At 43.0% G+C, this 25,647-nt stretch overlaps 1 protein-coding gene across 2 annotated transcripts in view; it reads left to right on the top strand.

The window, feature by feature from the left end:
- The first annotated feature begins 2,749 nt into the window (after positions 1 to 2,749).
- Positions 2,750 to 25,647, top strand: part of LOC115145426 (protein mono-ADP-ribosyltransferase PARP6-like) — a 36,273-nt gene continuing 13,375 nt past the window's right edge. For both annotated transcript variants that reach the window (XM_065002959.1, XM_065002960.1), the window contains exons 1-10: positions 2,750 to 2,799; positions 2,970 to 3,669; positions 7,113 to 7,254; positions 7,895 to 8,044; positions 14,955 to 15,049; positions 15,317 to 15,377; positions 21,597 to 21,754; positions 23,075 to 23,224; positions 23,503 to 23,641; positions 24,079 to 24,210. In XM_065002959.1, coding sequence (XP_064859031.1) covers positions 7,252 to 7,254; positions 7,895 to 8,044; positions 14,955 to 15,049; positions 15,317 to 15,377; positions 21,597 to 21,754; positions 23,075 to 23,224; positions 23,503 to 23,641; positions 24,079 to 24,210 — 888 coding nt within the window. In that variant the 5' untranslated portion in view covers positions 2,750 to 2,799; positions 2,970 to 3,669; positions 7,113 to 7,251. The remainder of the gene's footprint in view (positions 2,800 to 2,969; positions 3,670 to 7,112; positions 7,255 to 7,894; positions 8,045 to 14,954; positions 15,050 to 15,316; positions 15,378 to 21,596; positions 21,755 to 23,074; positions 23,225 to 23,502; positions 23,642 to 24,078; positions 24,211 to 25,647) is intronic.

Here is a 25,647-nt window from a genome sequence, read left to right on the forward strand (position 1 = left end):
ATATTCTATTCTATTTTATTCTATTCTATTTTATTCTATTTTACTATATATTCTATTTTATTTTATTCTATTCTATTTTATTCTATTTTATTATATTCTATTCTATTTTATTATATTTTATTATATTCAATTTTTTATATTATATTTTAATATATTCCATTTTATTATATTATATTCCATCCTAAAATGTTAAATGACAAAATAACAGTAATCAAACCAAGGGAATTCAATGCCAATCCAGTTTAAAGTGTCATTTGGAAACACCTTTGCTGAGAACTGAATGGGAACTACTCCCCCACACACAGGAGTAAGTAGATTAGGCCTACATTGAAGACACTAGTTGTTGGTACTATAGGAGGCTTTGGAAAGAGTGCCTGCTTGCAGGTCACAGGTCAATGCAGTCATGGAAGTGTCTGTAAGCTGGTCAGCCCTCAGAGCATCAGAACAACAGCAGGTGGCGACCGGCTAACAGGGCTAATGCTAATTAAGGTCAGGGTGCTTGCGTCCCAAATGGAACCCTACTCCTTGAAGTGCATTACTTTTGACTAGAACTCTATTGGCCCTGGTCAAAGGTAGTGCACTATAAAGACAACAGGGTGCCTTTTGGGATGCATTCACAGCCACAGACAGGGACACTTTCTTTTTTCTTTTCTGGGGGAGGGGAGGGAGGTAGGATAGAAAATTAGTCCCTTCGAGTAGTTACTTAGGACTCTTCCTGGGTTTATACACAAACGCTATTACTGAGACACTGTAGCACACGCTGTATTCAGTTGATGTAGCTGTAAGCGCCAGAGTTCAGTACTATATTTATTGTGTGTTTATTAGGATCTCCATAAGTATTTGCAGAAGCAGCAGCATCTAATCTTCTTGGGGTCCACACAAGAAAAAAAACACACAAATCATGACAAGTAACAGAAACACTGATACACTGAAGGACAGTTACCCAAATGAAAAAAAATACAATGATACACAAAACAATGCAACAAAAAAAAATAATACAAACAATTCAACCTCAAAATAATGTGTGCGTTAGACTGTGTCTATGTTTGCGTTGCTTCACTGCTGTTCCGTGAGTTGTTTTTAAAAGACGTTTTTAAAGGTAATTTTGCTGTTTATTTGAGTAATTGAGGACGGAAAGGAGTTCCACACCACCATGGCTCTGTATAAAACTGTGCGTTGCTGCTGTGAATTCGTTTTGAACTTTGGGACTCTGAAGAGACCCCTTGTGGCATGTCTTGTGGGGTATGTATGGGTGTCTGAAGAGACCCCTGGTGGCATTTCTTGTGGGGTATGCATGGGTGTCTGAAGAGACCCCTGGTGGCATGTTTTGCTGAGTCTGTTTGGGTGTCTGAAGAGACCCCTGGTGGCATTTCTTGTGGAGTATGCATGGGTGTTTGAAGAGACCCCTGGTGGCATTTCTTGTGGGGTATGTATGGGTGTCTGAAGAGACCCCTGTTGGCATGTCTTGTGGAGTATGCATGGGACTCTGAAGAAACCCCTGGTGGCATGTCTTGTGGAGTATGTATGGGTGTCTGAAGAGACCCCTGGTGGCATGTCTTGTGGGGTATGTATGGGTGTGTGAGCTGAATGTTATTTTGATTTATGCAGACAATCTGGAATTTTCATCACAGTAATATTTCTCATTAAAAAATAGAAGATAAGCAGTTAATTTCTCATCAACCCTCAACCAGGAAAGACTGGCACGTTGTTGAGGATATTATGTCTGGATGTGCAACAGTCACTCACACCCTTTATGTACAACTCCAGTTGAGGTTTAGGTCTTAGAGAATGTTTTGAACTAAATGCAATTATTTAAGTTGTAGATGTATTTTTTAATTAGAATTTTTAATTTTACTAGGCAAGTCAGTTAAGAACAAATTCTTATTTTCAATGACGGCCTAGGAACAGTGGGTTAACTGCCTGTTCAGGGGCAGAATGACAGATTTGTACCTTGTCAGCTCAGGGATTTGAACTTGCAACCTTTTGGTTACTAGTCCAATGCTCTAACCACTAGGCTACCCTGCCGCAGACGGGTTTATTATTAATCAACCATTCTGGTACTGACTGTAACTCCTTATTTGGGTGCTGACATGTAGAGTGTGGAATCATCCGCATACATAGTCATTCTAGCTTCGTGTAAGACCAGTGGCAAATCATTTATAAAAATAGAGAAGAGTTAACGGACCAAGGAAGTGCCCTGAGGGACACCTCACCAAAGAGTTTTAATTATAAACCAAGATAGGCCAGAGCCTGTAATTTCCAATGGGAGCAAATTGTATTGGTCAAACACAATCCTCTCCATCAGTTTACTAAGAGCAGGTAGCAAACTGATTGGACGCGCAGTTAGAGCCAGCAGTGTGTTTTACTATTAGGCAGTGGAATTACTTTAGCTTCCCTGCACGCCATGTAAGTGTGAGATGATACTAAGTATTTTTGTATGTTATTTTGAGTTGACTGTGTGGTGTCTCTTGTAACAATGGCCAGCCCTTTGAGATTAGCATGATACAGTACCAATCAGCTCCAAGGAGACTAAGACTGGAGGCTGCATCTGTCTCTGTTTCTTCACGCCCCTCCCCACCACACTGTAGCTGCCCTAGCCTGGTCCCAGATCTGTTTGTGCTGTCTTAGCAACTGGTCAATGTCTATTCATGTATTAGCCCCTCCCGTGTTGGCAAGATAGCACAAATAGATTTGGGACCAGGCTACAGGCTACCAGACTACCCCTCATTCTGTAAATTATTTATAGTACACGAAGGTCTCCGGCATGGCACATACAAATCACGTTGAACCAAATTGAAGGTATGTGTTGAAATGGTCTTCTATCCAAACCTTACAATAAACTAACTATGACTTGAATAGAATAACAGAGAGACCTAAAGTGTTTTGATGTTTTCTCTTGATACCTCAATCTCCCTAATAACCCTCTCCTCTCCTCTCCTCTCCTCTCCTCTCCTCTCCTCATGGATCAGGTTTTTGCGATCAGCCTCCTACAGGACCTACAGCTGACAAACAGACAGACAGACAGACAGGCAGGCAGGCAGGCAGGCAGGCAGGCAGACAGACAGAAAGAAAGACAGACAGACAGACAGACAGACAGACAGACAGACAGACAGACAGACAGACAGACAGACAGACAGACAGACAGACGGGCAGACAGAAAGGGCAGACAGACAGAAGGACAATCAGAAAGAAAAGGCAGGCAGGAAGGCAGGCAGGCAGACAGACAGACAGACAGACAGACAGACAGACAGACAGACAGACAGACAGACAGACAGACAGACAGACAGACAGACAGACGAGCAGACAGACTGGCAGGCAGGGCAGGGCAGGCAAGCAAGCAGACAGACAGACACCCACAGACCTTTCGCATTACCATTGGGAGTCACAGATCCAGTTTAGTGTGGATTACCTGGATTACTGCACGCCGACAGTCGCTCCATACGGACTGGAACCTGCTTCCTATGAACAATGGAACAGATGCCTTTACAAATGTGTTAAGGGTTACTCCTTTTGATTGGATCCTGTTCATATTACTTTTCTTTGTCTTTTCTTTTTGTCCTTTTTTTCCTATTTCTGTTTTTCTTTTCTTTTTCTTTTTTACATTGGAATTCCAGCGACTTTTTATAAATTAACCCATTGGACACTGCGGGTTCTCCTGTTCTCGAAAAGGTAAGAATGGAATTATTGTTATTTATACAAAGGGTGGGTCTAATCCTGCATGCTGATTGGTTAAAACCAGTGAATAAATTCATCCTTATTTGAATATTTTGGTAACCCGTTGTATAAAAATCTATAATTCCTTAAATGCACCACAGTGACAGTGGATTATTTATCTTATCTTTTATAGTACATCCTGGCATGTCTTTTATTTTTATTTTGGGGTATTTTACCCCTCCTTTTTCTCCCCAATTTCAATCTTATCTCATTGCTGCAACTCCCCAACGGGCTCGGGAGAGACAAAGGTGGAGTCATGTGTCCTCCAGAAACGTGTCCCGCCTAACCTCGCTCCTTAACACCCGCCAGCTTAACACCAAATCCAGCCGCACCAATGGGTCGGAGGAAACACCGTTCAACTGGCGATCGAGGTCAGCCTGCAGGCACCTGGACCGCCACAAGGAGTCGCTAGATTGTGATGAGCCAAGTAAAGCCTCCCAGGCCAAATCCTCCCCTAACCCGGACGACGCTGGCCCAATTGTGCATCATCCTATGGGACTCCAGGCCACGGCCGGTTGTGGCACAGCCCAGGATTTAAAACTGTGTCTATAGTAATGCCTTGACCGCTGCGCCACTCGAGAGGCTAAATCCTGGTATTTCTTGATCACATCCTTCTGTTGGTACATATGAGCCTAGTGGTTAGGGGCAGCAGGGTAGCCTAGTGGTTAGAGTGTAGAGGCGGCAGGTAGCCTAGTGGTTAGAGTGTAGAGGCGGCAGGGTAGCCTAGTGGTTAGAGCGTTGGACTAGTAACTGAAAGGTTGCAAGTTCAAACCCCCGAGCTGACAAGGTACAAATCTGTCATTCTGCCCCTGAACAGGCAGTTAACCCACTGTTCCTAGGCTGTCATTGAAAATAAGAATTTGTTCTTAACTGACTTGCCTAGTTAAATAAAGGTCAAATAAAAAACATTAGATCCCTTAGCAGAATCAACAGGTGGACTCAGAATCAACTTGTTGAACTAAGCCTAGGTATCCCGTATGGGGCAAAAAAACATTGCGTAAAATGTATTTCAAATACACGTAGATACATTTCCATCTTTGCTGAAATGCATATAATGCCCGACAGTATTCCAGAAATGCATGGCTATAACATCTAGTCTACAGGATGGCCGAAGTGGTTCCTAATTCGGCTTCTTAAAGGACTCTTTAGGTATTGATCAGTGGAGAATTTTTGGGGGGCCACAAAGCCAAAACTTTGGCCGTGGTATAATTTTGATTGTGAATGGTGAGTAAAAAAAAAAGAAAGTTTGATTTCATCTAATTTTAATGTTCTGTCATAAAGAGCAAATATTCAACTTCATAAAAACTTCATTAAAAAAGCAAGTTTTCCATCTCAAGAGGTTAAAAAGAATTTTGATTGTGAATGGTGAGTAAAAAAAAATGAAAATTTGATTTCATCTAATTTTAACGTTCTGTCATAAAGAGCAAATATTCAACTTCATTTAAAAAAAAGCAAGTTTTCCATCTCAAGAGATCAAAAATACAATAGTAAGTGCCTCATTTCAGCTTCATTTAATAATGAAAAATAGTGCTGTTTTTATAATTGTCTTATTTGAGTTTGTATCGATTTAAACAAAAAAAAAATGTTACGCTCCAGGTTTTTTCAAAAGTGTAGGTCTACGACCTCTACTTCCAATGAGTGATAGTATACAGCCCAACAGTGGACGGTTACCAGTGGTATTGGTGCATTCGTAACCTCGTAACCAAGTGGAAAGTGGGAATTCCCCCCAACTGGTAATTACTAGTTAAATCAGCCATGTACCCCACAGGGAATGGAGGCTTGTTGTGTGCAGCAGGGAGGGGCAAATTGAATGCAAGATTCACAACAACAAAATAAATGACATTGTTAATACATTTCTAGCCTGTCTAACAGGGTAAAAGGGTTGATGTGTTATGCTCAGCCCGCTCAGTTTTTACCCACAAAACACCAGAATTGACTATTAGATGTTCAATATTTATTTTGAAAGAAATATTGAACACAGATATATATATATATATATATATATATATATATATAAAGTTTTACAGTATTAAAATAAGAGTTCAGTTCACGTAACAGGGTTGAATCACTAATCACATTAAATACATAATAATTTACATAAATGACTTTGTCTAAGATACAAAATAACTAGGGCTTTACAATGATGGTGAAACTTGGAGAAATGTTTTTGGGGGTTTAGTGGGTTAAAATCTTCCTAGAAGTCACCTAGGGTACACAGAGGGAAATCGTCAAAATGCAGAAATCGCTCCGCAAATTTATGGTTGCCAAAATTCTAATAGTATTCTAATATTCTAATTCTAATAGTATTCTAATATTCTAATTCTAATAGTATTCTAATATTCTAATTCTAATAGTATTCTAATATTCTAATTCTAATAGTATTCTAATATTCTAATTCTAATAGTATTCTAATATTCTAATTCTAATAGTTTGCCAAATGTCACTATACTGTATGTGACAAAACAAGCAAGTGTAGAGAATCCTTGCACAATCTAAACCTCAATCAAATATATTTATTTTCAAAAACAAACAAAAGATTGTATACTGAACAAAAAGGAAAATCAGTCCAAATTCATTATGCCCTAATCTATAGATTTCACATGACTGGGGTGGGCCTGGGAGGGCAAAGGCCCACCCACAATCAGAATGAGATTTTCCCCACAAAAGGGCTTTATTACATACAGAAATACTCCTCACTTTCATCAGCTGTCCAGGTCCCGTTCAATGGCAATGAAATAGTTTGTCTTGCCCATTCACCTTCTGGATGGCAGACCATGTCTCAAGGCTTAAAAATCCCTCTCCTGCCCTTTCCTGCAATCAAATGACCTAGTGGCCTCATGGGTGGAATGCTATTCATATTTTTCATAATTTCATAATTAATATATAAAAATGACATGGAAAATCCAGTGTTTCTATGTGAAAACAGTTTTGTTATATTTCAGAATGTGATGTATATAAAGTGTAATATTGGGATGTAATACATTTCTCTATATCTGACTTGGTCCAGGTGTCTTCTCTTCTTTAAGCCCATATCCATGTGTGTGTGAGGTGTTTACTTTTGTTTCAAAATAGATTTGTTAAAGACTACCAGGAAACACTTTGTGTGATCCTGATTTAGCTCACTGCAGTAAAAAGTTAACCTGTCTCCTCCTCCTTCATCTACACTGATTGAAGTGGATTTAACAATTGACATCAATAAGGGATCATAGCTTTCACCTGGATTCACCTGGTCAGTCTATGTCATGGAAAGAGCAGGTGTTCTTAATGTTTTGTACACTCAGTGTATATATAAGTACTGAGAGAACTAATGTACACTCAGTGTATATATAAGTACTGAGAGAACTAATGTACACTCAGTGTATATATAAGTACTAATGTACACTCATTTATTGTTGCAGATGCGATCACCATGGGGACAGGTAAAGTGTTTAAGATCATATGTGTTGACGACCACAACAACCTGTTGTTTTACATCATCGATCACTCCTGGACTGGAGAGTGAAGACTGTCGTTGAAGAGGAGCCAAGAACTGACCAGATGGCGAGTCCATGTTTCTATTGTGTAAATATGTCATGTACAGCCTCCTCCCTCTGTCTGTTACTTTCTCATCCCTCCTCCCTCTTTCCATCTCTATGACTACAGTACAGTTAACCTGTATGACTACAGTACAGTTAACCTGTATGACTACAGTACAGTTAACCTATATGACTACAGTACAGTTAACCTGTATTAACCTGTATGACTACAGTACAGTTAACCTGTATGACTACAGTACAGTTAACCTGTATGACTACAGTACAGTTAACCTGTATGACTACAGTACAGTTAACCTGTATGACTACAGTACAGTTAACCTATATGACTACAGTACAGTTAACCTGTATTAACCTGTATGACTACAGTACAGTTAACCTGTATGACTACAGTACAGTTAACCTGTATGACTACAGTACAGTTAACCTGTATGACTACAGTACAGTTAACCTATATGACTACAGTACAGTTAACCTGTATGACTACAGTACAGTTAACCTGTATTAACCTGTATGACTACAGTACAGTTAACCTGTATGACTACAGTACAGTTAACCTATATGACTACAGTACAGTTAACCTATATGACTACAGTACAGTTAACCTATATGACTCAAAGCGTCCTTCCATTTTTGACCGACAGCAGGACATTGAGTGTCAGCGCTGGACCAACAACCAATCCGATGAGTGCCACTGTACTGACAACCAATCAGAAGAGTGTGACTGGACGGACAACCAATCGGATGAAGTGGAGAGTTGGACCGAGGAGTTGGAGGAGTTCTTATGCGAAATCCATGTAAACATGTTCATACAGTAGCTCACAATGGAGCTATATGGGTTGATGTACCGTAGCTCTCAATGGTGCTATATGGATTGATGTACCGTAGCTCTCAATGGTGCTATATGGGTTGATGTACCGTAGCTCTCAATGGTGCTATATGGGTTGATGTACAGTAGCTCACAATGGAGCTATATGGGTTGATGTACAGTAGCTCACAATGGAGCTATATGGGTTGATGTACCACAGCTCTCAATGGAGCTACATGGGTTGATGTACCGTAGCTCTCAATGGAGCTATATGAGTTGATGTACAGTAGCTCACAATGGAGCTATATGGGTTGATGTACCGTAGCTCTCAATGGAGCTATATGGGTTGATGTACAGTAGCTCTCAATGGAGCTATATGGGTTGATGTTCCGTAGCTCTCAATGGTGCTATATGGGTTGATGTACAGTAGCTCACAAAGGTGCTATATGGATTGATGTACAGTAACTCTCAATGGTGCTATATGGGTTGATGTACCGTAGCTCTCAATGGAGCTATATGGGTTGATGTACAGTAGCTCTCAATGGTGCTATATGGGTTTATGTACAGTAGCTCTCAATGGAGCTATATGGGTTGATGTACCGTAGCTCTCAATGGAGCTATATGGGTTGATGTACCGTAGCTCTCAATGGAGCTATATGGGTTGATGTACAGTAGCTCTCAATGGAGCTATATGGGTTGATGTACCGTAGCTCTCAATGGAGCTATATGGGTTGATGTACCGTAGCTCTCAATGGAGCTATATGGGTTGATGTACCGTAGCTCACAATGGAGCTATATGGGTTGATGTACCGTAGCTCTCAATGGTGCTATATGGGTTGATGTTCCGTAGCTCTCAATGGAGCTATATGGGTTGATGTACAGTAGCTCACAATGGAGCTATATGGGTTGATGTACCGTAGCTCTCAATGGTGCTATATGGGTTTATGTACAGTAGCTCTCAATGGAGCTATATGGGTTGATGTACCGTAGCTCTCAATGGAGCTATATGGGTTGATGTACCGTAGCTCTCAATGGAGCTATATGGGTTGATGTACAGTAGCTCTCAATGGAGCTATATGGGTTGATGTACCGTAGCTCTCAATGGAGCTATATGGGTTGATGTACCGTAGCTCTCAATGGAGCTATATGGGTTGATGTACAGTAGCTCTCAATGGAGCTATATGGGTTGATGTACCGTAGCTCTCAATGGAGCTATATGGGTTGATGTACCGTAGCTCTCAATGGAGCTATATGGGTTGATGTACCGTAGCTCTCAATGGTGCTATATGGGTTGATGTACAGTAGCTCACAATGGAGCTATATGGGTTGATGTAGAGCCGTGAAAATGTATTTGTCCCCTTTCTGATTTTCTCTATTTTTGTTTATTTCTGATACTAAATGTTGTCAGATCTTCAACCAAAAACCTAATATCAGATAAAGGGAACCTGAGTTCACAAATAACTCCAAAAACATGTATACTTAGTTAAAAAAAATTGTAATGAACAAAGTTATGCAACACCCAATTAACCTGTGTGAGAACATTATAATGCCTCCTTACGCTCAGTAACTGGTTGTGCCACCTTTAGCTGCAATGACTGGTTTTCGCCAGACATAATGGGACCCGTCTCGTCCTTAAATAGTCCTGTTTTACAAAAAGCACCTGGATGATCATCAAGACTCTTGGGAGAATGTTCTATATGGACAGATGAGTCAAAAGTATAACGTAATGGGTCCCATTATGCCTGGTGAAAACCAAGCACTGCATTCCACAGTAAGATCCTCATTTTGTATATATTTTTTAATTGAACCTTTATTGAACTAGTAGGCAAGTCAGTTAAGAACAATTCTTATTTTTAATGATGACCTAGGAGCAGTGGGTTAACTGCCTTGTTCAGGGGGAGAATGACAAATTTGACCTTGTCAGCTCGGGGATTCGATCTTGCAACCTTCCGGTTACTAGTCCAACGCTCTAATCACTAGGCTACCTGCTGACCCTAACGGCACCTGCCGCCTCATACCAATGGTCAAGCATGGGGGTGGTAGTGTAAAGAATGAGTGTAAAGATGACACAGCCAGTTATTGAGTGTAAAGGGGCAATTACTTTTTTCACACGGGGAGAATTGGGTATTGTATAGCTTCATGAAATGAATGAAACAAGTATGTAATTGTTGTGTTATTTGTTCACTCTGGCTTCCTTTATATAATATTAGGTTTTGGTTGAAGATCTGATAACATTCAGTATCAGAAATATGTCAAGTAGAGAAGATTAGAAAGGAGGCAAATCCCTTTTCACAGCACTGTATTCTGGTTTGTATACAACAGAGGTCCTCTTTCAAAACAAGTCCTAACACAAGCACCATTGGGCTATACAGTATGTAGCAGAGACCCAAAGCAACTTTGCTTGTACGTCCTTGGCTCTGAATGATTCTATCTATGTGTTGTGACTCTCAGTGTGTGGAGATTAGGAATGATTCTATCTATGTGTTGTGACTCTCAGTGTGTGGAGATTAGGAATGATTCTATCTATGTGTTGTGACTCTCACTGTGTGGAGATTAGGAATGATTCTATCTATGTGTTGTGGCTCTCAGTGTGTGGAGATTAGGAATGATTCTATCTATGTGTTGTGACTCTCAGTGTAGCCTATCTATGTGATCCTGTGTGGAGATTAGGAATGATTCAGTACAGCCCCTTGGCTAACTGTTAGCCACAGATCCTGATGCTACAGTACAGCCCCTTGGCTCTGTTAGCCAGCTGATCCTACAGTACAGCTCCTTGACTCCGTTAGCCAGCTGATCCTACAGTACAGCCCCTTGGCTCTGTTAGCCAGCTGATCCTACAGTACAGCCCCTTGACTCCGTTAGCCAGCTGATCCTACAGTACAGTCCCTTGACTCCGTTAGCCAGCTGATCCTACAGTACAGCCCCTTGGCTCCGTTAGCCAGCTGATCCTACAGTACAGCCCCTTGGCTCCGTTAGCCAGCTGATCCTACAGTACAGCCCCTTGGCTCCGTTAGCCAGCTGATCCTACAGTACAGCCCCTTGGCTCCGTTAGCCAGCTGATCCTACAGTACAGCCCCTTGACTCCGTTAGCCAGCTGATCCTACAGTACAGCCCCTTGGCTCCGTTAGCCAGCTGATCCTACAGTACAGCCCCTTGACTCCGTTAGCCAGCTGATCCTACAGTACAGCCCCTTGACTCCGTTAGCCAGCTGATCCTACAGTACAGCCCCTTGACTCCGTTAGCCAGCTGATCCTACAGCACAGCCCCTTGACTCCGTTAGCCAGCTGATCCTACAGCACAGCCCCTTGACTCCGTTAGCCAGCTGATCCTACAGCACAGCCCCTTGACTCCGTTAGCCAGCTGATCCTACAGCACAGCCCCTTGACTCCGTTAGCCAGCTGATCCTACAGCACAGCCCCTTGGCTCCGTTAGCCAGCTGATCCTACAGCACAGCCCCTTGACTCCGTTAGCCAGCTGATCCTACAGCACAGCCCCTTGGCTCCGTTAGCCAGCTGATCCTACAGCACAGCCCCTTGACTCCGTTAGCCAGCTGATCCTACAGTACAGCCCCTTGACTCCGTTAGCCAGCTGATCCTACAGTACAGCCCCTTGACTCTGTTAGCCAGCTGATCCTACAGTACAGCCCCTTGACTCTGTTAGCCAGCTGATCCTACAGTACAGCCCCTGAGCTCTCCTCAGAGTACATGCATATTTTAAGTAATTTAGCAGGCCGCTCACGATCAGTCCATTCAGCTATAGTAGCAAAAATAACCACATATCAGAATCCTTACAAGCTAAATCTTCTTTGACATACGTACAAAATCAGCGTTAGTAACGGAAACACAAGTAGCCTGCTTCGTTGTTTTGTAGGTTTGTTAGGAGGCACTGACCCCGTGAAACATCTGATCAGAACTTCCAATGGACTGTAACGCATTAGTGGAATTTTGTGTACTCCCTGTTGTACTCCCTGTTGCACTTCCTGTTGTACTCTCTGTTGTATTCTCTGTTGTACTCCCTGTTGTATTCTCTGTTGTACTCCCTGTTGTATTCTCTGTTGTACTTCCTGTTGTATTCTCTGTTGGACTCCCTGTTGTATTCTCTGTTGTACTCCCTGTTGTATTCTCTGTTGTACTCCCTGTTGTATTCTCTGTTGGACTCCCTGTTGTATTCTCTGTTGTATTCTCTGTTGGACTCCCTGTTGTATTCTCTGTTGTACTTCCTGTTGTATTCTCTGTTGGACTCCCTGTTGTATTCTCTGTTGTACTCCCTGTTGTATTCTCTGTTGTACTCCCTGTTGTATTCTCTGTTGTACTCCCTGTTGTATTCTCTGTTGGACTCCCTGTTGTATTCTCTGTTGTATTCTCTGTTGGACTCCCTGTTGTATTCTCTGTTGTACTTCCTGTTGTATTCTCTGTTGTATTCTCTGTTGGACTCCCTGTTGTATTCTCTGTTGTACTTCCTGTTGTATTCTCTGTTGGACTCCCTGTTGTATTCTCTGTTGTATTCTCTGTTGTACTCCCTGTTGTATTCTCTGTTGTACTCCCTGTTGTACTCTCTGTTGTACTCCCTGTTGTATTCTCTGTTGGACTCCCTGTTGTATTCTCTGTTGTATTCTCTGTTGTACTCCCTGTTGTACTCCCTGTTGTACTTCCTGTTGTATTCTCTGTTGGACTCCCTGTTGTATTCTCTGTTGTACTTCCTGTTGTACTCTCTGTTATACTCTCTGTTGTATGTTGTACTCCCTGTTGTATTCTCTGTTGGACTCCCTGTTGTATTCTCTGTTGTACTTCCTGTTGTATTCTCTGTTGGACTCCCTGTTGTACTCTCTGTTGTACTTCCTGTTGTACTCTCTGTTGTATGTTGTGCTCCCTGGTGTACTCCCTGTTGTACTCCCTGTTGTATTCTCTGTTGGACTCCTTGTTGTACTCTCTGTTATACTCTCTGTTGTATGTTGTACTCCCTGTTGTATTCTCTGTTGTACTCTCTGTTGTATGTTGTACTCCCTGTTGTATTCTCTGTTGGACTCCCTGTTGTATTCTCTGTTGTACTCTCTGTTGTATGTTGTACTCTCTGTTGTATTCTCTGTTGTACTCCCTGTTGTATTCTCTGTTGGACTCCCTGTTGTATTCTCTGTTGGACTCCTTGTTGTACTCTCTGTTATACTCTCTGTTGTATGTTGTACTCCCTGTTGTATTCTCTGTTGGACTCCCTGTTGTATTCTCTGTTGTACTCCCTGTTGTACTCTCTGTTGTACTCCCTGTTGTATTCTCTGTTGGACTCCCTGTTGTATTCTCTGTTGTACTCCCTGTTGTATTCTCTGTTGGACTCCCTGTTGTATTCTCTGTTGTACTCCCTGTTGTATTCTCTGTTGTACTCCCTGTTGTATTCTCTGTTGTACTCTCTGTTGTATTCTCTGTTGTACTCCCTGTTGTATTCTCTGTTGGACTCCCTGTTGTACTCTCTGTTGTACTCTCTGTTGGACTCCCTGTTGTATTCTCTGTTGGACTCCCTGTTGTATTCTCTGTTGTACTCCCTGTTGTATTCTCTGTTGGACTCCCTGTTGTACTCTCTGTTGTACTCCCTGTTGTATTCTCTGTTGGACTCCCTGTTGTATTCTCTGTTGTACTCCCTGTTGTATTCTCTGTTGTACTCCCTGTTGTATTCTCTGTTGTACTCTCTGTTGTATTCTCTGTTGTACTCCCTGTTGTATTCTCTGTTGGACTCCCTGTTGTACTCTCTGTTGGACTCCCTGTTGTACTCTCTGTTGTACTCCCTGTTGTATTCTCTGTTGGACTCCCTGTTGTATTCTCTGTTGTACTCCCTGTTGTATTCTCTGTTGTACTCCCTGTTGTATTCTCTGTTGTACTCTCTGTTGTATTCTCTGTTGTACTCCCTGTTGTATTCTCTGTTGGACTCCCTGTTGTACTCTCTGTTGTACTCTCTGTTGGACTCCCTGTTGTATTCTCTGTTGGACTCCCTGTTGTATTCTCTGTTGTACTCCCTGTTGTATTCTCTGTTGGACTCCCTGTTGTACTCTCTGTTGTACTCCCTGTTGTATTCTCTGTTGGACTCCCTGTTGTATTCTCTGTTGTACTCCCTGTTGTATTCTCTGTTGTATTCTCTGTTGGACTCCCTGTTGTACTCCCTGTTGTACTCTCTGTTGTACTCCCTGTTGTATTCTCTGTTGTACTCCCTGTTGTATTCTCTGTTGTACTCCCTGTTGTATTCTCTGTTGTATTCTCTATTGTATTCTCTGTTGTACTCCCTGTTGTATTCTCTGTTGTACTCCCTGTTGTATTCTCTGTTGTACTCCCTGTTGTATTCTCTGTTGTACTCCCTGTTGTATTCTCTGTTGGACTCCCTGTTGTATTCTCTGTTGTACTCCCTGTTGTATTCTCTGTTGGACTCCCTGTTGTATTCTCTGTTGTATTCTCTGTTGTATTCTCTGTTGGACTCCCTGTTGTATTCTCTGTTGTACTCCCTGTTGTATTCTCTGTTGGACTCCCTGTTGTACTCTCTGTTGTACTTCCTGTTGTACTCTCTGTTGTACTCCCTGTTGTACTCTCTGTTGTACTCTCTGTTGTATGTTGTGCTCCCTGTTGTATTCTCTGTTGGACTCCCTGTTGTATTTGAAGGTATTGTGTTCAGTGTAATATTCTATTTTACTCTCTGTCATGGCCATCTGGTTTTGTTCATTAGGTGAATATGTTGTGTGTGGTTGTGTGTCAATGCTGTGGTGTTAACTGGTTCTTTTCTCTCTCTCTCTCTCTCTCTCTCTCTCTCTCTCTCTCTCCCCGCTCTCTGTGTTCTTTTTGAAGCTATTCTGTCTAGTACTGTTTAAGGTAGTTAACTAACAGGGTTTGTCTCTAAGGTACATGTGTTGTTGTCTCTCTCTGTAGGAGGGCTGTGCTACTGACCCCTACAGACATCCTCAGCTGGACAAAGACATAGATTCGGTGAAGGCCATCTACGCTGACACGGCTGTCTCCGTCAGGTACGACAAGTTACATAGAAACCTTGGCATTGCTTCACTTACTGACAGAGATAGTATGATGTGGTTTGAGTTAACGGGGGGTACAATGGGAAGTCATCTGCTCTCAATGAAATGCTTGTTATCGTTTCACACGTATGGAAAAGTACGAAAGAGTACGAAAATACACAGATGTCTGGATAAGAACGTCTGCAAAATGACCAGAGTGTAAATGACTAGAGTGTAAATGACTCACGACCTTCTTCCTGTCTTCTTTTTCCTCCTCTCCAGAGAGCATGGGTCCATTGACGATGTGGACGTTGACATGCTAATCAATGTCAGCTTCCTGGATGTGAGTCGACTACACTACTCACCATGATCATGATATGCATCACATACAAGTATATATTTTAAGTTCTATATATAGATGTCCCTGGGGATCTTCCCTTGTTGATGTCCCTGGGGATCTTCCCATGTTGATGTCCCTAGGGATCTTCCCTTGTTGATGTCCCTGGGGATCTTCCCATGTTGTCTAGGATGTCCCTGGGGATCTTCTCATGTTGTCTAGGATGTCTCTGGGGATCTTCTCATGTTGTCTAGGATGTCCCTGGGGATCTTCTCATGTTGTCTAGAATGTCCCTGGGGATCTTCCCTTGTTGATGTCCCTGGGGATCTTCCCATGTTGAAGTCCCTGGGGATCTTCCCTTGTTGATATCCCTGGGGACCTTCTCATGTTGTCTAGGATGTCCCTGGGGATCATCTCATGTTGTCTAGGATGTCCCTGGGGATCTTCCCATGTTGATGTCTCTGGGGATTTTCCCATGTTGATGTCCCTGGGGATCTTCCCTTGTTGATGTCCCTGGGGATCTTCTCATGTTGTCTAGGATGTCCCTGGGGATCTTCCCTTGTTGATGTCCTTGGGGATCTTCTCATGTTGTCTAGGATGTCCCTGGGGATCTTCCCTTGTTGATGTCCCTGGGGATCTTCTCATGTTGATGTCCCTGGGGATCTTCTCATGTTGATGTCCCTGGGGATCTTCCCTTGTTGATGTCCTTGGGGATCTTCTCATGTTGTCTAGGATGTCCCTGGGGATCTTCTCATGTTGATGTCCCTGGGGATCTTCCCATGTTGTCTAGGATGTCCCTGGGGATCTTCTAATGTTATCTAGGATGTCCCTGGGGATCTTCCCATGTTGTCTAGGATGTCCCTGGGGGATCTTCCCATGTTGTCTAGGATGTCTCTGGGGATCTTCCCATGTTGTCTAAGATGTCCCTGGGAGATTTTCCCATGTTGATGTCCCTGGGGGATCTTCTCATGTTGTCTAGGATGTCCCTGGGGGATCTTCCCATGTTGTCTAAGATGTCCCTGGGGATCTTCCCTTGTTGATGTCCCTGGGGGATCTTCCCATGTTGATGTCCCTGGGGGATCTTCTCATGTTGTCTAGGATGTCCCTGGGGATCTTCTCATGTTGTCTAGGATGTCCCTGGGGATCTTCTCATGTTTAATCCAAGATGGCGTAGCAGTAAGTCCTGTCGTGTCGTGTCCCCTGTATATATCTCTTTCGTTTTTTACATATTTTTCTTCGCATATCTCTTTAAAAACTTTTTGCTAAACCTAAGCTTCCAAATACTCTCCTGCAACCCGCCTCACCCAATGTAGCTATTTTTCCTAAAGTATTTATATTTATATTTACTTCGGAACCGGAACCCCTCAACTGAAGCTCAACTGAAGCTAGCCAGCAAACCACTAGCCATGCTAGCGGTCTTCAGCTAACCGGTCATCAGCTAACCTTCAGCCCGAAAAGCTCTCGCCAGTTCGAACAACGTGACTCTAACCAGAGCATAACGGACCTATTTATTTTTTCATCCACCGATTTCTTCCCCGGATTCCCACCGCAAATGGAAAAATTTCAGCTGGATCTTCACAACTAGCTATCTAGCTATCTACGAACTGTTAGCTTGCTAGCACAGGCCTGCTAACCGTCTGCATCGCCGTGTCCCAAACACCCATATTTACTTTCTATCTCTTTTTGATTTTTAATTTGTTTATACCTTCCGGAAACCTGCCTCACCCAATGTGATACGGAATCGATATTATTTTTTATTTTTTTTAGAACACACTCAAGAACCTCCAGAAGCTAACTAGCTACAAGCTATTTAGTCATTGTTCGTTTTTTTTTAACCTGGATAACACTCGCCAGTCCAGCTTCCCTGCCCCATTCACCGCTGCCCCCTGGACACTGATCTCTTGGCCACATAGCTGATGCACGCTGGACTGTCCATTAATCACGGTACTCCATTCTGCTTGTTTGTTTTATCTGTTGGCCCCGTTGCCTAGTCATTTACATTTACATTTAAGTCATTTAGCAGACGCTCTTATCCAGAGCGACTTACAAATTGGTGCGTTCACCTTAAGACATCCAGTGGAACAGCCACTTTACAATAGTGCATCTAAATATTTTAAGGGGGGGGGGGGTGAGAAGGATTACTTTATCCTATCCTAGGTATTCCTTAAAGAGGTGGGGTTTCAGGTGTCTCCGGAAGATGGTGATTGACTCCGCTGTCCTGGCGTCGTGAGGGAGTTTGTTCCACCATTGGGGGGCCAGAGCAGCGAACAGTTTTGACTAGTCAACGCCATTTTACCTGCTGTTGTCGTGCCAGCTGATTAGCTGTTGTTGTCTAACCTACTGTTTTAGCTAGCTTTCCCAATTCAACACCTGTGATTACTGTATGCCTCGCTGTATGTCTCTCTCAAATGTCAATATGCCTTGTATACTGTTGTTCAGGTTCGTTATCATTGTTTTAGTTCACAATGGACCCCCTAGTTCCACTCTTCATACCCCTGATAACTCCTTTGTCCCACCTCCCACACATGCGGTGACCTCACCCATTACAACCAGCATGTCCAGAGATACAACCTCTCTCATCATCACCCGGGGCCTGGGCTTACCTCCGCTGCACCCGCACCCCACCATACCCCTGTCTGCGCATTATGCCCTGAATATATTCTACCATGCCCAGAAACCTGCTCCTCTTATTCTCTGTCCCCAACGCTCTAGGCGACCAGTTTTGATAGCCTTTAGCCGCACCCTCATACTACTCCTTCTCTGTTCCGCGGGTGATGTGGAGGTAAACCCAGGCCCTGCATGTCCCCAGGCACCCTCATTTGTTGACTTCTGTGATCGAAAAAGCCTTGGTTTCATGCATGTCAACATCAGAAGCCTCCTCCCTAAGTTTGTTTTACTCACTGCTTTAGCACACTCTGCTAACCCTGATGTCCATGCTGTGTCTGAATCCTGGCTCAGGAAGGCCACCAAAAATTCAGAGATTTCCATACCCAACTATAACATCTTCCGTCAAAATAGAACTGCCAAAGGGGGAGGAGTTGCAGTCTACTGCAGAGATAGCCTGCAAAGTAATGTCATACTTTCCAGGTCCATACCCAAACAGTTCGAACTCCTAATTTTGATATTACTCTCTCCAGAAATAAGTCTCTCACTGTTGCCACCTGCTACCGACCGCCCTCAGCTCCCAGCTGTGCCCTGGACACCATTTGTGAATTGATCGCCCCCCATCTAGCTTCAGAGTTTGTTCTGTTAGGTGACCTAAACTGGGATATGCTTAACACCCCGGCAGTCCTACAATCTAAGCTAGATGCCCTCAATCTCACACAAATCATCAAGGAACCCACCAGATACAACCCTAACTCTGTAAACAAGGGCACCCTCATAGACGTCATCCTGACCAACTGGCCCTCCAAATACACCTCCGCTGTCTTCAACCAGGATCTCAGCGATCACTGCCTCATTGCCTGTATCGGAGCCGCAGTCAAACGACCACCCCTCATCACTGTCAAACGCTCCCTAAAACACTTCTGTGAGCAGGCCTTCCTAATCGACCTGGCCCGGGTATCCTGGAAGGACATTGACCTCATCCCGTCAGTTGAGGATGCCTGGTCATTCTTTAAAAGCAACTTCCTCTCCATTTTAGATAAGCATGCTCCGTTCAAAAAATGCAGAACCAAGAACAGATACAGCCCTTGGTTCACTCCAGACCTGACTGCCCTCAACCAGCACAAAAACATCCTGTGGCGGACTGCAATAGCATCGAAGAGTCCCCGTGATATGCAACTGTTCAGGGAAGTCAGGAACCAATACACGCAGTCAGTCAGGAAAGCTAAGGCCAGCTTCTTCAGGCAGAAGTTTGCATCCTGTAGCTCCAACTCCAAAAAGTTCTGGGACACTGTGAAGTCCATGGAGAACAAGAGCACCTCCTCCCAGCTGCCCACTGCACTGAGGCTAGGTAACACGGTCACCACCGATAAATCCATGATTATCGAAAACTTCAACAAGCATTTCTCAACGGCTGGCCATGCCTTCCGCCTGGCTTCTCCAACCTCGGCCAACAGCTCCGCCCCCGCAGCTCCTCGCCCAAGCCTCTCCAGGTTCTCCTTTACCCAAATCCAGATAGCAGATGTTCTGAAAGAGCTCCAAAACCTGGACCCGTACAAATCAGCTGGGCTTGACAATCTGGACCCTCTATTTCTGAAACTATCCGCCGCCATTGTCGCAACCCCTATTACCAGCCTGTTCAACCTCTCTTTCATATCGTCCAAGATCCCCAAGGATTGGAAAGCTGCCGCAGTCATCCCCCTCTTCAAAGGTGGAGACACCCTGGACCCAAACTGTTACAGACCTATATCCATCCTGCCCTGCCTATCTAAGGTCTTCGAAAGCCAAGTCAACAAACAGGTCACTGACCATCTCGAATCCCACCGTACCTTCTCCGCTGTGCAAACTGGTTTCCGAGCCGGTCACGGGTGCACCTCAGCCACACACAAGGTACTAAACGATATCATAACCGCCATCGATAAAAGACAGTACTGTGCAGCCGTCTTCATCGACCTTGCCAAGGCCTTCGACTCTGTCAATCACCATATTCTTATCGGCAGACTCAGTAGCCTCGGTTTTTCGGATGAATGCCTTGCCTGGTTCACCAATTACTTTGCAGACAGAGTTCAGTGTGTCAAATCGGAGGGCATGCTGTCCGGTCCTCTGGCAGTCTCTATGGGGGTGCCACAGGGTTCAATTCTCGGGCCGACTCTTTTCTCTGTATATATCAATGATGTTGCTCTTGCTGCGGGCGATTCCCTGATCCACCTCTACGCAGACGACACCATTCTATATACTTTCGGCCCGTCATTGGACACTGTGCTATCTAACCTCCAAACGAGCTTCAATGCCATACAACACTCCTTCCGTGGCCTCCAACTGCTCTTAAACGCTAGTAAAACCAAATGCATGCTTTTCAACCGATCGCTGCCTGCACCCGCATGCCCGACTAGCATCACCACCCTGGATGGTTCCGACCTTGAATATGTGGACATCTATAAGTACCTAGGTGTCTGGCTAGACTGCAAACTCTCCTTCCAGACTCATATCAAACATCTCCAATCGAAAAATCAAATCAAGAGTCGGCTTTCTATTCCGCAACAAAGCCTCCTTCACTCACGCCGCCAAGCTTACCCTAGTAAAACTGACTATCCTACCGATCCTCGACTTTGGCGATGTCATCTACAAAATGGCTTCCAACACTCTACTCAGCAAACTGGATGCAGTCTATCCCAGTGCCATCCGTTTTGTCACTAAAGCACCTTATACCACCCACCACTGCGACTTGTATGCTCTAGTCGGCTGGCCCTCGCTACATATTCGTCGCCAGACCCACTGGCTCCAGGTCATCTACAAGTCCATGCTAGGTAAAGCTCCGCCTTATCTCAGTTCACTGGTCACGATTGCAACACCCATCCGTAGCACGCGCTCCAGCAGGTGTATCTCATTGATCATCCCTAAAGCCAACACCTCATTCGGCCGCCTTTCGTTCCAGTACTCTGCTGCCTGTGACTGGAACGAATTGCAAAAATCGCTGAAGTTGGAGACTTTTATCTCCCTCACCAACTTCAAACATCAGCTATCTGAGCAGCTAACCGATCGCTGCAGCTGTACATAGTCTATTGGTAAATAGCCCACCCATTTTCACCTACCTCATCCCCATACTGTTTTATTTATTTACTTTTCTGCTCTTTTGCACACCAATATCTCTACCTGTACATGACCATCTGATAATTTATCACTCCAGTGTTAATCTGCAAAATTGTAATTATTCGCCTACCTCATGCCTTTTGCACACATTGTATATAGACTCCCCCCTTTTTTTTCTACTGTGTTATTGACTTGTTAATTGTTTACTCCATGTGTAACTCTGTGTTGTCTGTTCACACTGCTATGCTTTATCTTGGCCAGGTCGCAGTTGCAAATGAGAACTTGTTCTCAACTAGCCTACCTGGTTAAATAAAGGTGAAATTAATTTTTTTTTTAAATGTTGTCTAGGATGTCCCTGGGGATCTTCCCATGTTGTCTAGGATGTCCCTGGGGATCTTCTCATGTTGTCTAGGATGTCCCTGGGGATCTTCCCATGTTGTCTAGGATGTCCCTGGGGATCTTCCCATGTTGTCTAGGATGTCCCTGGGCATCTTCCCATGTTTCTGACACAGTTTCCTGTCTTGTCTCCAGGATGAAGTAGCCAGGGCCTGGAAGATCATCCCAACAGAGCCTATTATTGTCCGGCTGCGCTTCTCACTGTCCCAATACCTGAATGGACCAGCACCCTCTGTAGAGGTCTTCCAACCTTCTAACAGAGAAGGATTCAGCCTGGGACTACAGCTGCAGAAGTGAGCATCATAAGACTCCCCCTCTGACTATAGACCTAGAGTTCTATTCTAGTCTAGTCTAGTCTAGTCTAGTTTAGTCTAGTCTAGTCTAGATTAGTCTAGTCTAGATTAGTCTAGTTTAGATTAGTCTAGTCTAGATTAGGTTAGTCTAGTCTAGAGTAGTCTAGTTTAGATTAGTTTAGTCTTGTTTAGATTAGTCTTGTCTAGTTTAGTTTAGTCTAGTCTAGATTAGTCTAGTCTAGACTAGATTAGTCTAGTCTAGTTTAGTTTTAGTCTAGTCTAGATTAGTCTAGTCTAGACTAGATTAGTCTAGTCTAATTTAGTCTAGACTAGATTAGTCTAGTTTAGATTAGTCTAGTCTAGTCTAGAGTAGTCTAGTCTAGTTTAGATTAGTCTAGTCTAGTCTAGATTAGTCTAGTCTAGTTTAGTTTAGGCTAGTCTAGATTAGTCTAGTCTAGACTAGATTAGTCTAGTCTAGTTTAGAATAGTCTAGTTTAGTCTAGACTAGATTAGTCTAGTCTAGTTTAGATTAGTCTAGTCTAGTTTAGTTTAGTCTAGATTAGTCTAGTTTAGATTAGTCCAGTCTAGTCTAGATTAGTCTAGTCTAGTTTAGATTAGCCTTGTTTAGCTTAGTCTATATCTCACCAACACAGTAGAAGTGTAATTTTCTGCTCAAACCATTCACTGGAAAGCATTATAACTACGCTATTATACATGCTATAATATCTGTCTGGAAGGACTATTGTTGGTACATTTAGGCAGGGCCACCCCCCCCATTATACATGCTATAATCTCTGTCTGGAAGGACTATTGTTGGTACATTTAGGCAGGGCTACTCCCCCCCCCCCCCCCCATTATACATGCTATAATCTCTGTCTGGAAGGACTATTGTTGGTACATTTAGGCAGGGCTACCCCCCCCATTACATGCTCCCTGGAAGGACTATTATACATTTAGGCAGGGCTACTCCCCCCCCCCCATTATATGCTGTCTGGAAGGACTATTGTTGGTACATTTAGGCAGGGCTAACCCCCCCAACCTCCCATTATACATGCTATAATATCTGTCTGGAAACTATTGATTTAGGCAGGGCTTACCCCCCCGCCACACTCTATAATATCTGCTAAAGATATTACATCTGCTAGGTTTTAATATTAAAACTACTAAGAATGTGAAAAGATACATCTTTGGAGGCAATGGAGTGGACAGAACAAAAAGCAAAGCAATGGACGTGAGTGATGACATCTCTATCTCTCTCTCTCTCTCTCCTTCTTCCTCCTCCTCCTCCTCCTCCTCCTCCTTCTCCTCTCTCTCTCTCAGGGTCATCTCTAGCTTTGTGTCCCAGCAGTGGAAGTACCTGAGTAATGAAACCCTCACGGCCCAACAGAAGACCAGACACACTTGGTTCAAATCTGGAGGAACCATCAAGAGGTTCAGGGCTGGACTCAGCATCCTCTCGCCCATGTCCAAGTACACAGCTGCAGTCCACACTCAGCCTCAGTGCACTTCTGTATCATTAGCCCAGTGGTATATTCTGAATAGGTTTAAGCAATATGGCATCAATTCCACCCAACCTATTAGAAGACAAGGTGAAGGAATTGCCAAATTTCACAAACCTATCAAATCGTCAGATATACAAGAGTGGTTAATGTTAGGTCTAAGGGTTGTTTCTCCAAAGGCTTGTAGTTTCATGGATCTTTCGTTCTCAGTGTCATCGCATTCTCTGCTCCCTTCCCTGTGTGACCCAGGTCCAGTGGCCAAGAGCATGTTCTGAAGGTGAAGATGATTGGACCGGAGCTGAAAGTGAATCGCCTTATGAATCGGACAATGGCTTACACCATCAAGAACACCAGAGGAGAACTCCTCACGTACACAACTAATGGCAAGGTATGGCCAGGACCTCATCATCAGCTAGGTAGGACCTTTTTTGGTTCCATGTGGCACCCTTTTAAGTTCCATGTAGAACCCTCTGTTGAAAGGGTTCTACATGGAACCCAAAAGTGTTCTACCTGAAACTAAAAGTGTTCTGGAACCAAAAAGGGTTCTTCTAAGGGTTCTCCTATTGGGACAGCTGGTTCTAGATAGCATCTTTTTTTCTGAGTGCAGGTCTCATTAATGCCATGTTAGCCTGGTTTCTGTACTCCTATGATTGCTGTGGCAACAAAACACAAATGAATACAGAACCGAGCTAATGCCATATATGGTTACTAAAATGCTTGAAATTGTTGTAACTTATTTGTGTATTTGCTCATTCAAATCAGCCATCATCATGTTTTGGTTTCTATCCATCCCATGTGACATCACGTCCTGTCTTCTCTCCTCAGAGGGTGGCGGTGTCTGCTGTCAAGTCTCCGGCTCACATCACAACTAAACAGCTGGTTGAGCTGCTGTTCTCATCCCAAGCCTTTATTCAGTGCAAGTCAGCCCCCACCCTGCAACATGGGTTCTTAGTACAGGTAAGGACCAATACTTTTGCTCTAACTGACATAATATGCAATTCTTCCTGAACCGTCAGCAAATGTAGTGAATGAGTGAGTGATGTAATGGGCTCTTGTTGAAACTTTGTTGAGAGCATTTATACAGTATCCAGGTTAATCTCAGGTTTTATACAGTATCCAGGTTAATCTCAGGTTTTATACAGTATCCAGGTTAATCTCAGGTTTTATACAGTATCCAGGTTAATCTCAGGTTTTATACAGTATCCAGATTAGTTTCATACAGTATCCAGGTTAATCTCAGGTTTTATACAGTATCCAGATTAGTTTTATACAGTATCCAGGTTAATCTCAGGTTTTATACAGTATCCAGGTTAATCTCAGGTTTTATACAGTATTCAGGTTAATCTCAGGTTTTATACAGTATCCAGGTTAATCTCAGGTTTTAAACAGTATTCAGGTTAATCTCAGGTTTTATACAGTATCCAGATTAGTTTTATACAGTATCCAGGTTAATCTCAGGTTTTATACAGTATCCAGGTTAATCTCAGGTTTTATACAGTATCCAGGTTAATCTCAGGTTTTATACAGTATTCAGGTTAATCTCATGTTTTATACAGTATCCAGGTTAATCTCAGGTTTTATACAGTATCCAGGTTAATCTCATGTTTTATACAGTATCCAGGTTAATCTCATGTTTTATACAGTATCCAGGTTAATCTCAGGTTTTAAACAGTATTCAGGTTAATCTCAGGTTTTATACAGTATCCAGATTAGTTTTATACAGTATCCAGGTTAATCTCATGTTTTATACAGTATCCAGGTTAATCTCATGTTTTATACAGTATTCGGGTTAATCTCAGGTTTTATACAGTATCCAGATTAGTTTTATACAGTATCCAGGTTAATCTCAGGTTTTATACAGTATCCAGGTTAATCTCATGTTTTATACAGTATCCAGGTTAATCTCAGGTTTTATACAGTATCCAGATTAGTTTTATACAGTATCCAGGTTAATCTCATGTTTTATACAGTATCCAGGTTAATCTCATGTTTTATACAGTATCCAGGTTAATCTCAGGTTTTATACAGTATCCAGATTAGTTTTATACAGTATCCAGGTTAATCTCAGGTTTTATACAGTATCCAGGTTAATCTCAGGTTTTATACAGTATCCAGGTTAATCTCAGGTGTTATACAGTATCCAGGTTAATCTCAGGTTTTATACAGTATCCAGATTAGTTTCATACAGTATCAGGTTTTTATACAGTATCCAGATTAGTTTTATACAGTATCCAGGTTAATCTCAGGTTTTATACAGTATCCAGGTTAATCTCAGGTTTTATACAGTATTCAGGTTAATCTCAGGTTTTATACAGTATCCAGGTTAATCTCAGGTTTTATACAGTATCCAGGTTAATCTCATGTTTTATACAGTATCCAGATTAGTTTTATACA

This window comes from Oncorhynchus nerka, linkage group LG17 (genome assembly GCF_034236695.1).
Source record: "Oncorhynchus nerka isolate Pitt River linkage group LG17, Oner_Uvic_2.0, whole genome shotgun sequence".
Taxonomy (NCBI): Eukaryota; Metazoa; Chordata; class Actinopteri; order Salmoniformes; family Salmonidae; genus Oncorhynchus; species Oncorhynchus nerka.